The following is an 18652-nucleotide window of genomic DNA, read 5'->3' as shown; positions in this document are numbered from 1 at the left end:
TATGATTTGCTTGGACTGGCTGTGATTGTAGCAGAAGCCCTCAAAAAGTAAGAAACAAACTCAGATGCCTTTTTCAGAGCATGCCAGAAGCTGGTGGTCAGTGGAACTTTGCTCCTTTGTGCTGGTGGTCAGCAAATTGAATTGTTGGCACTTTGTGATAAATAAGTGGGTTTTGAGTTGCAGTTTGGATACTCATTGTCTAAAAGGTTCACCATCACTGCTATAAAAGAAATAATACTTTGTCTGAAAAGATGGAAGATCTAGAATCTGCCCTCTCATCCTCACTCTGAGTGAGATCTCCAGAAAAAGATAAGTCTCTCTCCTCTACACCAAGCAACGTAGAGGATGCAGGTTTCTGAACAGGGATATAAGTGCAGATTAGATGAAACAAGTGAGTTTTTGAAAGTTTTGTATAGGGTACTTCATGGACATACCTCAGAATTCATGAACATTTAATGGACACTGAATCACAATCCCATAGTTTATTAGAACAAGGATTCTCCACTAGGGATATTTCCCTACCCTATTTCAGGTCATTGGTAGTATATAGATTTCACAAGTTTTTACAGTAAGGAGCAGGATGAAGACATGGTCTCCAGTGACAGAAACCTGGATGCTGAAGGACATCCCCACCGTACACAGGATAGCATTTCCATCATTCTTGAACTGATCATACCAGCATTATGAAAAGCACTGGCATAGACTGTGTTCTCAAAACTCCATACCAATATTCACATTTCTCCACTCTGTCCTCCTGCTACTGCTTCTCAGAGTGTGTACTTCTGACAATAAGGTGAATAATTTCCCCCTTTTCTGACTCTAACTTGCCTTCTCTCTCAGTGCAGTGATCCCAAAGAGCCCACATTCATTCAGCAATATTCTTTCAGGAGGCAATACCATGTGTAGGTAGGACAAATATTGTACCACACAAAGAGAACTCACCATAATTTTCTTTTCTGGAATGCCTGTTTGTTTAGCCAGTTCTTCCCTGACAGCAATTCTAGGCAAGTGATTCTGGTCAGAGGCTTGAATTAGGGTTTCAATTTGAGGTCTTGTGAAATTTGTCCAGATATGTCTGGCTTCATTACCTGATGAAACCATGGGCATAAAATAGGGTTTATATGTTAGTTTACACATTCAAACTTGAAAAAAAATTTTAAGTATAGTTCTAATCACTTTTACTATAAATGTCCCTCAGGAACTCATTTAATTGTCTTTTCCTTGGGACAAAACTCCAGAGGTAAAAGGACACTGTACTGCTCAGCAGCAGTACTATTGATAGCTCTGGTGCTAGGATGCTACTCTTCGTCCCTATTCTAAGAATTCTTTAGAGAAAATCTGGGCACAGTATGCAGAATTGTTTACACTGTCAAATACATCCACAGAATCATTGTATTTGAGTGGGGGATGAGACTCTTACCTTCATGGCTGAACTGAAGCTTGTTCCATGCCTGGGTTTGATATTTTCCAAAGTTGCATTCATACTCCCTTTGTCTGCGCCTTCTTCTCTGGTTTTAAAACCAAGTCTAAGTGAAAAGACAAAGTATGGGGCAAGAAAAAGAAGATGGAATTCATTGTAGATCATTTCAAACGTCTAACCAAAGAAAACTGATTTAGCCTCTCTTCTTGGGGCAGTACATAAGGGGAAGGGAAGTGTGTTATTTCAGGGATGTTATTACTTAAAACATCAGCATAAAATTGAGAACAGTACTGGGTGTTCACTTAAATTAGCATGTTTTCTATGGTCATTGTCCTGACATCCAATGGAAATCTCCCTGATTTTATTTTCCTTTCTCCTCTCTCTGTCTGTCTCTCTCACACCTCACAGTTGCTAAGTAGTTATTAATTTCTTAACCTTCATCTCTTCATAAGAAATATGATCTCATAAGATAAAATTATGTGGATTTAATCTATGAAAATTATTCATTTAAGTAGGAAAGCAAACTGTACACAGAAAGCCGCATTGCTAACTCTCCTCTGTGTTCAAGTCTTGTTAATCTCATTCTGGGGGTAGCCACAAACACTCTATATCTAGCTTTAAAACTATATCGACTGACATAACCAGTTGGAATTATGCTTACTTTCTTGATAGGAGTAGACACTGATTCATGCTTTTTAATTACATTTAAGTATTTTGTGTGGCTATCTTGATAATTCACTATAACCTTTATTGACTGAATGATGATCATCATCATTTGAACTGTTACTATATTGAGGGCATTTTTCTCAAAGTCTTGACTTGTTCTCCAGATTAATCAGTCAAAATTCTCTCTGAGGTTAAAAAGTCTTACAGCTGAAACCTGTAAACTAATGGATAAATTAGTTAACACCAAATCAGAAGCAATATTGTGCTGTGTTTTTTCTGTGGTTTCCCTTCTCACCATCAGTCCCAAAGGACCCTGAGCCAGCTACCTACTGGTCCCATAGGAAGCAATTTTAGCACTGGTGTGTGTGTTTACTCTGTCTTCCATACCCAGGACACTAGCCAATCATTAAAATTGTTCTTCTCTTCACTATTTTCCAGGCCTGAAATCATTACAGCTGATGATTAATCAGAGACTATATACTGAATGCAAGTACATGAATTCAATTTTTTTCTTCTAAATGTTCAAATGTTTTTCTTCATTGATTAAAACACTCTCACTTTTTTCAGTTATATTCTTCATACCTATTTCTTCAATATATGAAACTCATCATTGCTTAATTATTACAGGAATTATTTTCTCATAGTATATTAACACAGATTTTTCTTTCATTCTTTTGTATGAATCACAGTTAAGACACTAAAATTTTAAATCAGTTTTAAAAAGTAGCTAAAGAACTAGGACTTTCCATAAGTTCTAACACCACTGCTTTGTCAAAATTATTTTAATTCTTATTCTCATGTCTATGCTCTAACAGTGAAAGACTATATCTTTATACTGATTCAATTTTTTGTATGTTCTGTAATTCTCAAACTGTGATTTAAGTACATCCTGTTGGGGAAATTGTGCACCAGTTTTCCTTCCCACTCAGTGCAAACACACAAGCAGTGCTTCCACATTTAACAAAAGGTACACACGGAATTCCTGGTTTTCTTTCTATATTTTCATTTCGTGTGGAATAAATTTCTGAGCAAAATATCTGACCTAAGTAAAGTGCTCAGAAGTGCTTAACTTACTTTTTCTCTTTATTTTGACCCTGAGAAAAAAAAAGTATATTTAAAAAGTGCCTACCAGAATTTGAAACTCTGAAATACTGATTACTTTGGCCAGAAAATCTCTGGTATCTATACCAGGATAGGGGTTCGTTTCAAACCATTCGTTAAGAATATCCTTTTTATTCTCATTCAAAATCATCCTCTGTCGTCTGCTTTTTCTTTCTAGCAACCCTAGCAAAAAAAAACAAAAATGAATAAAGGAGTATGAAGTATGTGGGTTAAAATCAGTGGCTTGAGTACATATTTTAAGTTTATTCCAAGGTAAAGGCCATATTTCAAATGGTGACTATATATGTTTATTTTAGGAATAACTCTTAAATTATCTTAATTTGAACATGCACAAATATATATCTTAGGAACAATAACAGTCAAGGATGTCAGAATAGAAAGCAAAAACTGACAAAAATTTACAACACTTTATGTTAAGAAGAGTGAAAGTGATAGGAACAAGAAATGTCCATGAATATTAATGCAGTGAACAAATGTGTAAAGAATTAATTTAGTTAAATAAAATTATAAATGTTGAACTTTGGAACAAATGATACATTTTTAAAAAATTAAGTATAAAAATTAGGCACATGCCTATAATTCCAGCTACTTTGAAGCAGATGCTGGAGGATCAAAAGTTTAAGGCCAACCTTGGAAACACAGTGAAATTCAATCTTAAAATGGAAAAAGTAACAAGATCTGAAGGAAAACTGGTGCACAATTTCCCCAACAGATGAGTAGTAGAACACCATCCCTGGATTCTGAGCTCTCTCTAAAAGCACTCTGCTTTCACTATTTTCAAGTTGTCTTGTTTCTTAATTATTTTGACTTGTTCGTATTCTGGAGGGTCTCACCTTGCTTCAAACTTCTCATATTTTCTTTTTGTATCATGAATCAAACTCATGACCTCACACCTGCCAAGTAGGTGCTGTGCCACCAAGCTATATCCCTGGCATTCTCATGTTTCTTCAGCTTATCCTGCAACATACTTTATTCCATCAATGTGCTGGTGTATATATATGCCAATTGATTAGTCTAAGTTCCCTAATTTAGCTGTTGTGAATGTGTTTTGCACATGATTATAGAATAAAACCATTTGCCTTTAATTTAAGCATATTATCAAATATATTTTGGATGTGAGCAATTCAATCAGTGAAAGAAGGAATGACTAAGGTTGAGACTTATCTAAAAATCCCAGCAGTAGAGAGTAGTTTCACACACTGCATAAGAGTTCAGCTTTTCTTGACAGCCAAGATATACTGGTCTGGTGGGAACAGTAATTGAAACAGCATTTCTACCAAGAGATATCACAATGGTAACACTGAGGCTGTCACCCAGATTCCCTGGACTCTTCAGGCCTCCAAATTAATAGGCAGAGAAGACAGAAGTGAGGAATCCAGACTCCCAAGGTGGAAACTGGGTTTCTAGTAAACAATGAATTTCTAGAAGACTATGCCTGGATGACAGGAAATCCCCTGCAGCATCTGCTAAAATTGGATTGTATCCCACAAACACTCAGGCGTTGAAATCATAATACCTAAAATCACATTGTTATGACTTCTCTCTAGATATTCCCTTAAAGGCTTATGTGGTCATAGGTGGGGCTTTTGGGAGGTGGCTGCATCAAGGGTGTGTGAAGCTGGCATCAAGGATGTGATCCTGGCATTGATTTATGGTGTGATGCGAGAATGTGGCTGCTAGGATTATGGATGCTAGGATTTATGGTTTGATGCTAGGATTAAGGCTGCTCTACCTCCTAAGGACATGTATCCTTGACAGCATATAAGGGACAGAAACAGGGTTGTTGCTTGTTGCTTGCTGCTTGCTACTTCACTGCTTTGCTGCCTTCTGCCTACCATGGACTGTTTCTCCTCTGCCATGCAACTCTGTCTTGGAGCTAGCCAGCTATGAACTGAAGCCTCCACAAACTGTGAGCAGAATGAATGTTTCCTCTTTTAACTGTGGGTGTTGGGTATTTTGCCTCAGCAATGAGTATATGACCAAGATGCATGGTGATGGTGTATGGGCTGGGCCTGTAGGAGATAATTAGGGTTTGGGGAAGTTGTGGCCCTGTGATGTTATCAATGTACTTATAAGAAGATAAAAGTCGTGAATGATTACTATGTCCATGTGACCATTTGTACAATTCAAGATTGTAGGAGTAATGAGAAAATTTTTTGAACCTATTTCCACATAGACTAGCAAAATGTTTTCATTTTCTTAACTCTGCTATCCTATTATCATCTAAAACAGTGTATTAATAACAGATAGTCTTATATAACCATAGTTGAAGTAGTGTAAAAGGAAAAATATCACCTGAACAGCTTGCATTATCTTCTGGGTAAATATGTTTTAGAATGAATGTAATCAAGAGGCTTACATTGTGTTAGATGAAAGTATGACCTGTATTTCTTTATTTCCATATAATTGTGGCTTCACAAGATGTATTTGGCTGCCAAGTTGACATGGCTATCATATATACATTTGGTTTTAAACCAAAGCAATGACTGGATTAAAATTTCTACATGGACATCATTTCAGTTGTCTGTACTGCTTCAGGGAAAAAAATACTGTGGGGTTTTGGTACAATTGATAAACTCAAGGTATTCAAAGCCAAAATAGACAATTGCTTGAGGGGAATGACTAATTGTATTAGGGCTAAATGCAACCACTTACATGAATTAGCCTTTATCTAGTATGTTTCTACATGTGTCTGTGTATAATATATGTATGCTATCACCAGAAAATCCACATGATTGAACTAAAAGAAACAATATTTGTGTGCAAAAACAAATACTTTGTGAAATCACAAGATCCTAGCTATATGGTAAAATGCTAAATAATCCTGTAGGCTCTAATACCCCTATAAGACCATAGAAGGTAAAGGAAAAACCAAGGATCTAGTCTCAAGACTTCTTTCAGGAAGCAGATATTTACTTTATTATGGAAAAGGCAGTCAAAGCAAAAGTATCCCCCAAACATCTCTGCAACATCATCTTGGCATTGCAATGTGTTATGCATCCTCTCCCCCTCCTTTTGTGAGAAAATATTTTTATTGTAGTGACCCAGTCCCTGTTTTCATTGTGTAAGGCTCCGGTATTTTGCTCATAATGTGGATTGCATTCTTTGTTATCTATAGGGAGAGATTTATTTGGGTCTGGGAGACACATGACTGTACCATAGAAGATTTGAGCTCTAAGCCCTAAGTATTTTGAGGTTTCATACTCTGGTAGATAGGGAAATCAATGGTTATTTTGTATACTTAAGAGACTGCTTTGGGCACTAAGTGTTCCTCAAATTCCCAGTCCCCAGTGTGATGGGTAAGCTCAGTTTTGAACTTGCTTGGCTTAAGAAATGCATAGGAGATTAGAAAAGCACACATTTGGTATGCCAGGGCCATTCATGAGGATCTGACCTCACAAACTACATCTGGTCTCTGGACCTTTCTTCTCTGTTACTATTCTGCTGCTTGGCTTCCCAACCATCATAAAGTCCAAAGCTTTCCTTCACCACACTGTTCTACCATGATGTTTCTACTTAGAACCATCTGAAACCACAGCCAAAATAAGCCTGCTCCTTGAGTTTGCAGGTGTCAGATATTATGTACCAGCTATGGAAAACTGAGCAATATAGTAAGCATGGATGTAGTGGGAGGTAGTGGAAACTTGAAGAAATGGTGTATGGTGGAGGTCTTTGGGACACTGAAGGTGTGCCTTTTAACTTTGTTATGGAAAAGGCAGCCAAAGCAAAAGCATCCCAAAAACATCTCTGCAACATCATCTTGGCATTACAATGTGTTATGTATCCTCTCCCCCTCTTTTTGTGGGGCCTGTTTTCAAGCAAGTTGAAAACTGAGCTTACCCATCATACTGGGGACTGGGCATTTGAGGAACACTTAGTGCCCAAAATAAAGCAGTCTCTTAAACATACAAAATAACCTTTGATTTCCCTGTCTACCAGAGTATGAAACCTCAAAATACTTAGGGCTTACAGCTCAAATCTTCTATGTCATGCTTCTCACACACCCAAAAAGGCCTCTTCATCTGGCCTCTTCTACCCTTTGTCTCTATGGTTCCTGGCTATGAGATGGGTGGATTTGCTTTGCCACATTCTCTCCATGATGAATTTTTTCAGTGTCCCCCAAAGGCCATGTGCTAAAGTTTGGTTGGGATTAGAGGATGATGGGCTTTTAGGAAGTGGAGCTTGCTTGGAGAAGTTAGGTCTTTGGAGGTGTGCACTGGAGAAGATGTGGCATTCAGCCTCTTCCTCTTGTTGTCTCTTTTGGCTTGCCCACTTCCATGATGTGACCAGCTTTGCTCCACCACGTGCTTCCTGTGGGCCTGGCCAAGGGTAAAGCAGGCCAGAGCAAGTGATGTGGACTGAAAGCATCAGCCAAAATAAACCTTTTTTCCTGCTTAAGTGGTTTATCTTGCATATTTTGTCACAGCAAGGGAAAGCTAACTAAGATATTAAGCTTTAGTTATTTTCAGGAGGTTTTCTAACCAATTAAGATGTAACCAATTAAATTGTTTGTATATTTCACTACCATTTGCTATAACACTGCTTGATTATGTTTTGTTCTGATTCTGAGGGCTGCACAATCTGCAAATCTTATCATATAGAGTAGAATGTTCCATGGTACATACTAAAAGAGGCCTATTAACACCTGCAGCTTAAGAGGTTTCACTAAACCCTAGTCAGAGCCACTGTGCAGCATCCAGATCTTCACTGCAAACAGATCACTGAGGACAAGGCAAACATTTGAAGGAAGCCTTCATGTTAGATTGCACAAACAATGGCAGGGAGTGACCAACAATTATATGGTTCTCAGCCATAAGCACCGGATCATTAGGGCACACCTCACAAATGACAAGCTGTGGAGTACTACCAAACAAAAGTGTTACTTTAAAACTGAGTCAGGGCACATGTCCTGAACTGACTAAGAAGCAGAACCAGACAGGCTGCAACCTGCTCCCACCACCATGGTTCCCAGCTGAAACTCATGGAGAGAGCCAGGTATTTCCCATCTACTTCCTGGGGGCAGAGCAGGTGACCCACGACCTTGCCGCCATTACAGTCTGAGTCTCTGCCCTCTGTGCACCCAGGTCAGAGAGGAGTTCCTCACTCAGAAGGCCCGGGGACTGCTCTCACCAGGGTTTGTTTGTGGGCCCTCCCTGCACATGCCCTGCACCGAGTGAGCAAACACTCCAAGATCTGCTGGTCCCATGATTTGAGTCCATGCTTTACTTGTGCCAGGACCCCCTGGGGGGTAGCAGGTATGGGCAGTCTGTGATTGCTCTTTGAGTGGCCCGGGTCTGGCTCCTGTGCATGTTCTGAACTGACTAAGAAGCAGAACCAGGCAGGCTGCAACCCACTCCCACCACCATCATTCCCAGCTGAAACTCACAGAGAGAGCCAGGTATTTCCCACCTACCTCCTGGCCACCCAGTACCCTGCCGCTATTACAGTCTTAGTCTCTGCCCTCCATGCACCCCTGGCAGACAGGAGGTCCTCACTCAGAAGGCCCAGGGACTGCTGTCACTGTGGTTTCATGTGTAGGCCTTCCCTGCACATGCCCTGCGCTGAGTTGAGTGAGTGCTCCAAGAGTTGCTGGTCCTGCGGTTTGAGTCCGTGCTTTATTTGCACCCGGATGCCCTAGGAGATCTCAGGCACGAGCAGTCTGTGATTGCTGTCCATCCAGCCCACATCTGGTTTCTGTATGTGTTCTGAACTGACTGGAGACACAGAATCAGGTGGTTCACATACTGTTGACCCTGCAGTTTCGATTTGGGTTTTGCCTGTACCCTGAATTGCCTGGGGACATAGGTCCACTGGACCAGGATTGTCACACCAGTGCAACCCAAGTCTGGGCCATGCACGTGCCCTGAACTGCAAGGGGATGCTGGATCAGATGGTCTGCCATCAGCTGACACCAATGTCTGTATCTGAAACCTGGGATAAGTAGATACAAAGCAACAACTGCCAGAAACTTCCAGACTAAGTAGTGCTTTTCAGCGGACACTGAGGGGCAAACCTGACCAGGAGGCAAACCAGGAACACTAGGGGCCTTTGTTGTGCAGCCAGTGAAAAGGGAAACTGAGCTTTCTGCATCCAGTATCAAACATGACAAAACGAAGGACTAAAACCCAATCTCAGAACTCTACTCCACTCAGATCAAGTCCAGGAGACATCGGCATAGGAGAACTTGGTAAACACACACCTGAAATTGCTGAAATGATTGCAATGGAAGTGAAGAAACAACTCCATAAGGCCATAGAAGAGATGAGATCAGAAATAATCTCTCAGGCAAAAAATGAAATGACAATAATAATGAAAGAACTGCTCTGAACATCTGAAGAAGAAACATATAAGAAAATAGAAGAACAAATCAATGGATGGATACATTAAATGAAAACTATAGAAAGGACTTAGAACACATGAACCAGATTCAAAGAGACTTCCAGGAAATCAAAGCTTCCATTGAAAGCTGCCAAAATCGCTTGAGTGAAGCTGAAGACAGAATTTCAGATTTTGAAGACAGCATGGCAGCTAGCAACCATAAAGAAATGATCTTGTAAAATCAACAAGGATCCAGGAAAAGTCAATTCTACAGCTTCAAGATGAGGCAAGGAGGAATAATGTATGACTAATAGGAGTCAAAAAACAGCAGGAGGCAACACAACTGACATTAAAAGAATATTTGCAGAAATAATAGCAGAAAATTTTCCAAGCATGGAAACAGAACTTGATATCCAGGTAAATGAGGCACATAGTACTCCAACCAACCACAACAGAAATAAAACTACACTCAGACATATGATAGTCAAAATCCCAGATCTCCAGGAAAAGAACAGAATATTAAAAGCTGCTAGAGAAAAGAAATAGATTACCTATAGAGGAAAGCCCATCAGAATCACTGCAGACTTCTCAGCACACACCATCCAATAGAGAAGAGCTTGGAGTGAAGTATTGCAAGGCCTGAGAAAAAAGAGCTTCCAAACAAAACTGATATACCCTGACAAGCTATCCCTCAAATTCAATGGAGAAATACAATATTTTCATGACAAAGAACAATTGAAGAACTTTATGAGTGCCAAACCAGCATTGCAAAGAGTACTTAAAGTTATTCTAGACAGAGAATAATCTGACCTCAATTTCAAGAACAACAGTAGAGAGGAATCGTCAAGAAGAGCAAGCAAGTAAACAGATAGAAAAAGTAGGACACCAATGCAAGTAAATAACATGACAATGATGAATCAATACATATTGGTTATAACTATAAATGTAAATGACCTCAATTCTCCAGTCAAAAGAAACAGACTGGCAGAGTGGATTAAAAAACAAAATCCAACGATATGCTATATATAGGAAACACATTTTACTCAAAAGGAAATTCATGGACTAAAAGTCAAAGGATGGAAAACAATCCTCCATGCAACAGAAATCCAGAAAAAAGCAGGTGTAGCTATTATACTTGCAGACAATGTAAACTTCAAACCAACAACAATCAAAAGAGATAAAGAAGGTCACTACATACTTGTCAGGGGAAAACTGCAAGAGGATGAAATAACAATCATAAATATGTATGCACCAAATATCAGAGCTCCAAATTATAAAAAACAAATCTTAATGGGGGTGAAAACCCATATAATTAATAACACTATTGTAACAGGGGACCTCAACACCTCATTGACACAAAAAGACAGGTCAACAGGACAAAATTCAGCAAGGAAATAACAGATCTGGATCATATCTGGTGGTATGACTGGTGTGAAAATCCTGGTCCAGTAGACCTGTGTTCTCAGGCAGTTCAGAGTACATGCAAAATCAAGACATAGACTGCAGGGTCAACAGTTTGTTGACCCCCTGATTCTGAGTCTCCAGTCAGTTCAGGACACATACAGGAGCCAGATGCTGGCCGCATGAACAGCAATCACAGACTATCTCTGTCTGTGACCTCCAGGAGGTGAGGATGCAAGTAAAGCACAGACTTGAACTACAGTACCAGCAGCTCTTGGATAATCTGCTCACTTGGCACAGGGAGGGCCCACACACAAACGCTGGTGAGAGCAGTTCACCAGCCTTCTGGGTGAGGAATTCCTGTCTGCCATGGGTGCATGGAGGGCAGAGAATCAGACTGTAATGGTGGCGGGGTCTTGGGTCACCCGCTCTGCCCCCAGGAAGTACACGGGAAATATCTGGCTCTCTCCTCGGCTTTCAGCTGGGAACCATGGTGGCAGCGGGTTGCAGCCCACCTCGTTCTGCTTGTCTAGTCAGTTCAGAATGCACACAGGAGCCAGACCCAGGCCGCTCAAACAGCAACCACAGACTGCCCGTATGTGTGACCTCCAAGGAGTTGGGGTGTAACTCAGTACTGCCCAACTTTGTGTCCACCTGAAGATTTGTCTTTATCACTGCCTTCTAGTGATGCTCAAGAAAGCGGCTATATTATAAGTAAGAGAGGACTCAGTTCATGATGGGCAGCATGGTGGCCATGGCCAAGTATTCAGTTTCCACTAAGGCCCAAGAGCAGCACTTCAACAGCTGACTCTCAAAATGCGAGTAGTTATCTACACATGATGAGAGGTTCTTGGCTCAAAATTCCAAAGGCCTCTTTGTGATTCACCCATGGTATCTGCTAGGGGCAGCAAATAGTATCTCTGTCTCCCACAGAGACCTCCAGTACAGTTGGTCTGCTGGGTCCTATGTGCCAAGAGGCAGAGCAGCCTGCATAGAAGCTTGGACTTATTGTAGAGTTTCCTTCTGTCCTGGGCCTCACTCAAATCTAGTAGCTTGCTGAGTCACTCTGTGACTAATTAACATACCCAAGCAAGGAATGTCTGGCTTCTAAAATCCAAATAAGCCCAGTAGGCCCTCTGTTTCACTCTTTGTTTTCGGAGGGTCCAGGTGCAACAACTCCTTCAACCAACAAATGATATCTTAGTATACTGTACACCACTGAACTCTAGAAATTTCACTGAGGCAAAATTATCTTGTTAAGGTATACATCTAGACATCCCCTGAAAGCCTCATGTGATCCTAGGCAACACCTTTGTAAGGTGATTGGATTATAGGGGCATTATAGCTGGTCACAATTAGGAGGTGGGGACTGGTTGGAAGAGGTGAGTCACTGTGGATTTAACCTGGAAGGTTATATAGTACTTCCCTCTGCTTCTGCTCCATGGACTGTGCTTCCTATCTGCCTTTCTATGAGTAGCTATCCTGTGCCATGTCCCTCTGTCATGCCATCCTGTCTTGGAATGAGTGGACTTTGGATTGAAATGTGAACCAAAATAAACTTCTCCTTCTTTAAGTTGCAGGTGTTGGGTATTTTCTTCCAACTATCTAGAAAGTAACTAAGACAGACCTTGAATTTTGGTTAGATTCATTTCTCATCTTCTGACATGCAAATGCTTTCACAACAAGTCTAGAGTGATTCCCACCTCTCAACACTCTATCCAGTCAACATAATGCCATCATATAATTATGTAGAAGAGAAGATTATCAAGCTCCCTGCATGCTAAGTATGACACAAGGCTGGAGGGCTCACATAACCCTGAGGTAGAAAAATAAAAGTTTATTGTTGGCCTTGCCAGCTGAAAGCAAATTGATTCTTCTAGGTCTGATGCACAGGTATGAGTAAAACACATTGACCAGATCAGTAGGTGTGTACCAGGACCAGGAGATGTGTTAACGTGATTAAGCAAGAAACCACATCTGGTAGAGCACCTACAATTACAGTCAATACTTGATTAAACTTACATGAACCCACTGCTGTTCTCTGAGAATTAGCTGTCTTCTGCACAGGCCAAGTGGGAGACATATATAGGGATGTGGTGGGAACTACCACCTCTGCATCTTTCAAGCCTTTGATAGTGGCACTAATCTCTGTGATACTTCCAGGGATGCAATATTGTTTTATATTTCATTTTTACCCTGGGCAATACAGCTCTAATGGCTTCCATGTGAATTCTTCCACCATAATTACTTTCATTCCACAGGGTAAAGAACAAATGTGGAAATTTTCCCAAGTATTTCTGTCCCAAATTTCTATCTGCTGAATATTTCTATTCAAGCATGCATTCTGGGACCATGAAAAATGACTGGAAGATGTGTTTGGGGACCCACAGGCTCTACAGTGGGTTGGACCCTAGCAAAGAATCTATTGATCACTTGAGCTCCATGACAGGAGGGCCACAATGGTAGTTTGGAGCTCCTGGAATCAGCACTGGCTCAGAACCAGTGTCTAGTAGTTTCTAAAAGATCTGATTATTTCTTTTGCCCCCATGTATACTTACACTAGGAAGGGCCCTATGTCCCTTATAGGAAGTATGGGACACAGTACAATTCTTTGGCAGGTACAAGGTCCTTCCTCTCAGGGACTTAGCCTGTCCTTCAGTTGAGGATTCTTGGATCTGTATACTGGTTCAACTCTGAGAATTGGTTGGGTGACATGATTCTACTTTGATGATTCAGGATACATTCATGGTCATTAGCTCTGGAAATTTTTCTGCTCATAAAGGTCTGGCATAATTTAGTAGGTTTCCTAACCATTTCATTTATGGGAACACTAGTGTTTAGTTAGCCAATACCATGAATCAACACAAGTCAGACCATTCTGACCACTGCTTTGCCCTGCTTTTAATTATGCTAAGTACACCTACCTTGTCTTCTGTGGTTGAGTGCTTCCAGTTGTTCCTGACATTCCAGGGTCCAGTTATGCTCATCACATCTAAGTTTCCCAACTGAGTGGCTGTGGTCCCCATTGTAAGATCTGGCATAGTGAAAAGAGGAAGTACAGAGCTCTTCAAATATGCTGGCACTGGTCTCACAAGCGTCTTTCCTAAGATATCGGTAAAGTTAAATCATCTCCATCCTCCAAGTGTAGAGTCCACTGCAGCACCCCTATTTCCCTGAGCTTTTCAATCCCATCACCAGCACTGAACCAATGAGCCATCCATGGTACCTCTTACCCTAGTTACTTCAGTTACTTCACAGACTGAGGCAGGAGGAGCACCAGTCCAAGGACAGCCTGCCTGGGTAATTTAGGAAGAACTTGGGGCTGGGGATTTAGCTCAGTGGCAAAAAGTGCCTGCCTGGCAAGCGCAAGGTCTTGAGTTCAGTTCCCGGTACCGGAGAAAAACTAAAAAAAAAAAAAAAAAATTTAGGAAGAACTTGGCTCAAAAAATTACACACACATGCGCGCGTGCACACACACACACACACACACACACGATGTAGCTTAGTGTAAGGTCTTGGGTTTAATTTAAAGCACTAAAAATAAAAAAGAGAAAATTTTAAAAATAGTAAAATAAGGGACATTAAGCACTGTAGCCCATTCACAGTGTACATTTGTTACATGTCAGCCAACAATCACATAAACCATTAGCAGCTTTAACTCCAGGAGTTGCAACATGAAATACAGGGTCTCTGCTTAATATAACTATATCAATAAATTCAGTCTGACCAAATTTGATGCTTCTTTACCATCATCTCACACCCTGATATGTACCCCATACCCTCTTGTATGAAGGGAAAAGATAAATAGCCAGGGAAAAGATAACCAGCCAAAGTCATTCTATTTCTTAGTTGTCAAAAATGTTCAAAAGCATCATATAGGAGTTGAAGTAGGAATAGGTTGATTTCCTTTGCATATCTCATCCCACGGTCCTGTTTATACTCTGGACCATCAGAAAGAGACTGTATAGCAACTGAGGGCTAAATCAAATGAAAGAGCCAACTCCAGAAAACTAGATAATAAAATTCATTCTTCCAATTAGTTTCTCTAGAATCACTGTCAGTACCAAAATCTATATCGGTTGGGGTTCTCTAGAAGAACAGAACCAATAGAGTGTATACATCTACGGAGCATTATTAGGTTGTCTTACTTGATCAGATCTGGCACTTTCACAATGATCATCTGCACATTGCAGACCTGGGAATTCTTCAACTAGTCAGCCCAAGCAGCTGGCAGCCTCAGAAGAAGAGGAACCGATGAGTCCCAGCCCTAAGCTCAAAGCCTGGAAACTCTGTGGAGAGCTGCTGAAGTGAGTCTGTGTTGAAAGGCTGTAGCAGCTGCAGTCTGGTGTTCACAGATGGCAGCAGCAAAAGAAGAACCTGCCCAGTATGAAGAGACCTGACTTAGTCTGAATTAAGCTTACTCATATTGACAGGCTTCCTGCTTCTACTTTTGTTCCACCTGGAGGCTGAGATGGATTGGACTGTGCCACCCACAAGGAAGGCAGATTCCATCCCCCAGTTTGCTGACTCAGGCCAGACTCTGGAAACAGCCACAGACACACCCAGGTGAGCTTTACTAATCTATGTGTCTCTCAGTCTAAGCAAGCTGATAGTCAAGATTAAACATCACACTATGAAAAGGACGATTTACCAAGGATGTCAGGGTATAGTCCCAAAGGGCAATTCTACCCAGCACTCAAGTGTTGATTGATACTGAATGGATGAAGAGGACGTGGCTTAAGAAAGTAGGAAGTCAGCCAGGCACAGTGGCAGAAACATGCCAGTACTCCCAGCTACTTAGGATGAAACAGGATGATTGCTTGAGTCCATGCCAGCCTAGGCAGTATACACACACACACGCACACACACACACACACAACACAAACGAACTCAAAGGACATTTGATTAACTGATCTAATGTACTCCATAATAACTATAATTAAAAACACATTGTTCCGTATTTGTAATTTGCTAAATGAAATCTTAAATGTTCTCACCTCACACAAAAAGATAACTATGGCAGGTGATGATATGTGTATAAATCGAAATATCAGTTTGAGCACCACAAATAAATAACATTGTACCTATCAATTATACCTTAATAAAGAATATACAGTTTGCTAAGTCTTTTACTGAGAAAAAAATCTTTGTAAATTTTGATTAGATTTTGAATCTTTACTTTGAGGTGTAATGTACACAGAAATGAATAAACTTTGCACAAACTATAATTGATCACTAGTCTGTTATTTCTTTCCACATATCTGTCTTGGTTTTATACAGCTCGGTCTGACTTTCTCACCACTGTCTCATGGACAGGCAAATGGGCACATCCCCCATGAGCCTGCATCCTGCCAGGACTCCTCAGACCCTTGTGTTGGCTTCTCTTATTCTTGGGGACATCAGCACCTGTCTGTGTCACCCACGCAGGGGTGGACCACAGAGGGCATGGCGGGAAGGAAGATCTGAACTTCAGAGGGGAGGTGGGAGCCTGATGGAAGCACCTTGAGATTTGCAGTGAACACATTTTAAATGAGCCTAGTCATGCCTCCAGGTTCCAGAGAATGAAATCTTCTCTCCCCAGAGAACTCTGCTTAGATCCTGGGGGATCCCACCTGCACAGGAGCAGTCACAGAGGGCCAGGCCGGCTCCTGAGCCCTGAGTGCAGAGACTTCAAAGAAGGCAGAACTACTAACTGTGGTTATTTTGGTGTACATCGGAGGACCATGTGACCCCAGTGGCACCCGCAGCTGTCCCGCCATCCACGGGTCCTGACCCCTTGCGGGCTGGATCCTCCGGAGATCACTGAGGCAGGAGGGTCGCTGCCGCCCGACCCAGCGCCTCCCCCGCCCCCCGCCCCCCCCGCCGATAATCTGCGCGGCCGCGGAGCTCTGCTCTGAACAGCATAGGCCCCACAGCCCTCCCAGCGGTGTAGCTCCCGCCTCTCTCTCCCAGCCCTGAAATCCGACCGGGTCCAGAAGAGCGAATCCCACCCCAGCCCACGCTGCCGCGCCGGGGCCAGCGCTGACACAGCGGCCGCCAGGGGGCGCGCGACACCCACATCGGGAGAGACTGGACCCGGGCGTGGGAAGATCCGGAGCGGACCCAGGCGGGACCGCTCCGCGTGGGCGGGCCTCCTTGCGGACGCTGAGGTCTCTGCAGAAGAGACTCCTCACAGAGGCCCTGCGGCTCCCGGCACGGCTGGACTCCCGGTTGCTCCTTCCAGCCTCCCGAGCCTCCTCTCGGCCCGGCCCCGCGTCCTGCGCGGCAGCTCCGCCCACGCCCCGCGACCCCTGCCGTCCCGCCGGTGCATCTCCTCCGGTCCAGGCCACCAGAACGCGCTTACCCCTCCTGTAACAGCCTAGCTGGAACTCCTCTATGATGCCGTCTTTGACCAGGACAGGAACGCCGGAAACCCGACCGGAAGGTGCAACTCAGAGACTTTGCAACTTCAGCTGTCAACTCGAATACATGCGTTTCTTTGCCTGGTGTGGCCCGCAGGGCCACAGCTCCCGGAGGCAGTGCCCGCTGCACAGGCTGTGTGCACACACCAGAGCCAGAGGTTGCGGGAGGCTTGTGTGCCACCACACAGGGTCAGGGTCTCCACATGGAGGCTGTCGAGGGCTCCGGGGGAACCAGGCAAAAGGAGACACCCACCTGTGATATTGCCAGTTTGGTGATGAAAATGCTGAGGATAAGGTGTGTGTGTGTGCGTGTGTGTGTGTGTGTGTGTGTGTGTGCACGCGTATGCGCGACACTGTCTATTCCCAAACCAACCTCAGACGCGTCTGTGCTTCTATGGGAAACCTTATGACGATGCATGTCAAATCAAAGAAGCATCATATTGGAGACAGGAGAAAGGTGAATCACGTCTTTCGGTAGATGTGGGCATTCTGCAAGAACAGATGTTTCAGGGAGTACGACATGCAGATCTTCTGCCCTCAGGTGGTCCAGATATTGGTAACACAGTGCCGCGGAACCCACATACCTTGTCCTGAGCAGCGTTACACGGCCTCTGTGTGCACAGCGAGTGTCAGCGTTCATCAGAATGCAGGCGCCATCTGCAGGTGTGATGCTGGTTATAGTCCACTGGACAACAGTGTGAAAAAGGGACAGCAATGTATTCATGTTGTTCTCCGAACTGTGTGGTTTCACTACTTCTCACAGCAGTGAGCAAAACACTTGACATTGCTGTCATCTGTATGGTTGTCATCTGCATCACAAGGAAATGCCCAGCAGCAACAGAGCCCACAGACAGAAGCAAAATACAGGCTACTACAGTTCAGACAGCACAACCAGGGCATCTACAGTTTATCTAAAGGGAGGGTGCTTCACAGTGGCCAGAGTACAGAGAGCTTGGCCAACACAATACAGCGCTGTAGACAAAGAATAAAGCAAGAGACCTACACATTTACACTGTAGTGATCTATCCTGAGAAAAACATGTGCCTCAGCTGTATTTGATTGTGTATGGATATATTTGAAATACTATGCATTGTCTTGATTTTTTTTTATAATATAAATAAACTATCTCACAAACAGAGAGAAAACCTCAAAATCCTGGCACTCTATCCGTGGACACCCACTGGCTGCCAAACCTCCTCTAGCTTTACTGTGTGCACTTTTTGTTGGAGTTGAGTCCTAGAGTTTTCCAGGAGCCTGAAGATGTCTGTGGCCAAACTCTGAGGGAATCAGGTGACATCAGCTGCGGGACATCCGGTGGAGCCTT

At 42.6% G+C, this 18652-nt stretch overlaps 1 protein-coding gene across 1 annotated transcript in view; it reads right to left on the bottom strand.

The window, feature by feature from the left end:
* The window catches only part of Duxb (double homeobox B), a 19545-nt gene extending 1729 nt beyond the window's left edge, over positions 1-17816 (bottom strand). Inside the window, exons 1-8 of the mRNA XM_013506306.1 lie at positions 17795-17816; positions 16540-17312; positions 16334-16428; positions 13852-13961; positions 3216-3370; positions 1421-1508; positions 943-1088; positions 239-355 (exon numbers count right to left, since the gene is read on the bottom strand). Of these exons, the coding sequence (XP_013361760.1) occupies positions 239-355; positions 943-1088; positions 1421-1508; positions 3216-3370; positions 13852-13961; positions 16334-16428; positions 16540-17312; positions 17795-17816 (1506 nt within the window). The remainder of the gene's footprint in view (positions 1-238; positions 356-942; positions 1089-1420; positions 1509-3215; positions 3371-13851; positions 13962-16333; positions 16429-16539; positions 17313-17794) is intronic.
* Between the last annotated feature and the right edge of the window lie 836 nt (positions 17817-18652).

The sequence above is a fragment of the Chinchilla lanigera genome, unplaced genomic scaffold, assembly GCF_000276665.1.
Source record: "Chinchilla lanigera isolate Chin_1 unplaced genomic scaffold, ChiLan1.0 scaffold00109, whole genome shotgun sequence".
Lineage (NCBI taxonomy): Eukaryota > Metazoa > Chordata > Mammalia > Rodentia > Chinchillidae > Chinchilla > Chinchilla lanigera.
This window is presented reverse-complemented; position numbering and strand designations above follow the sequence as displayed.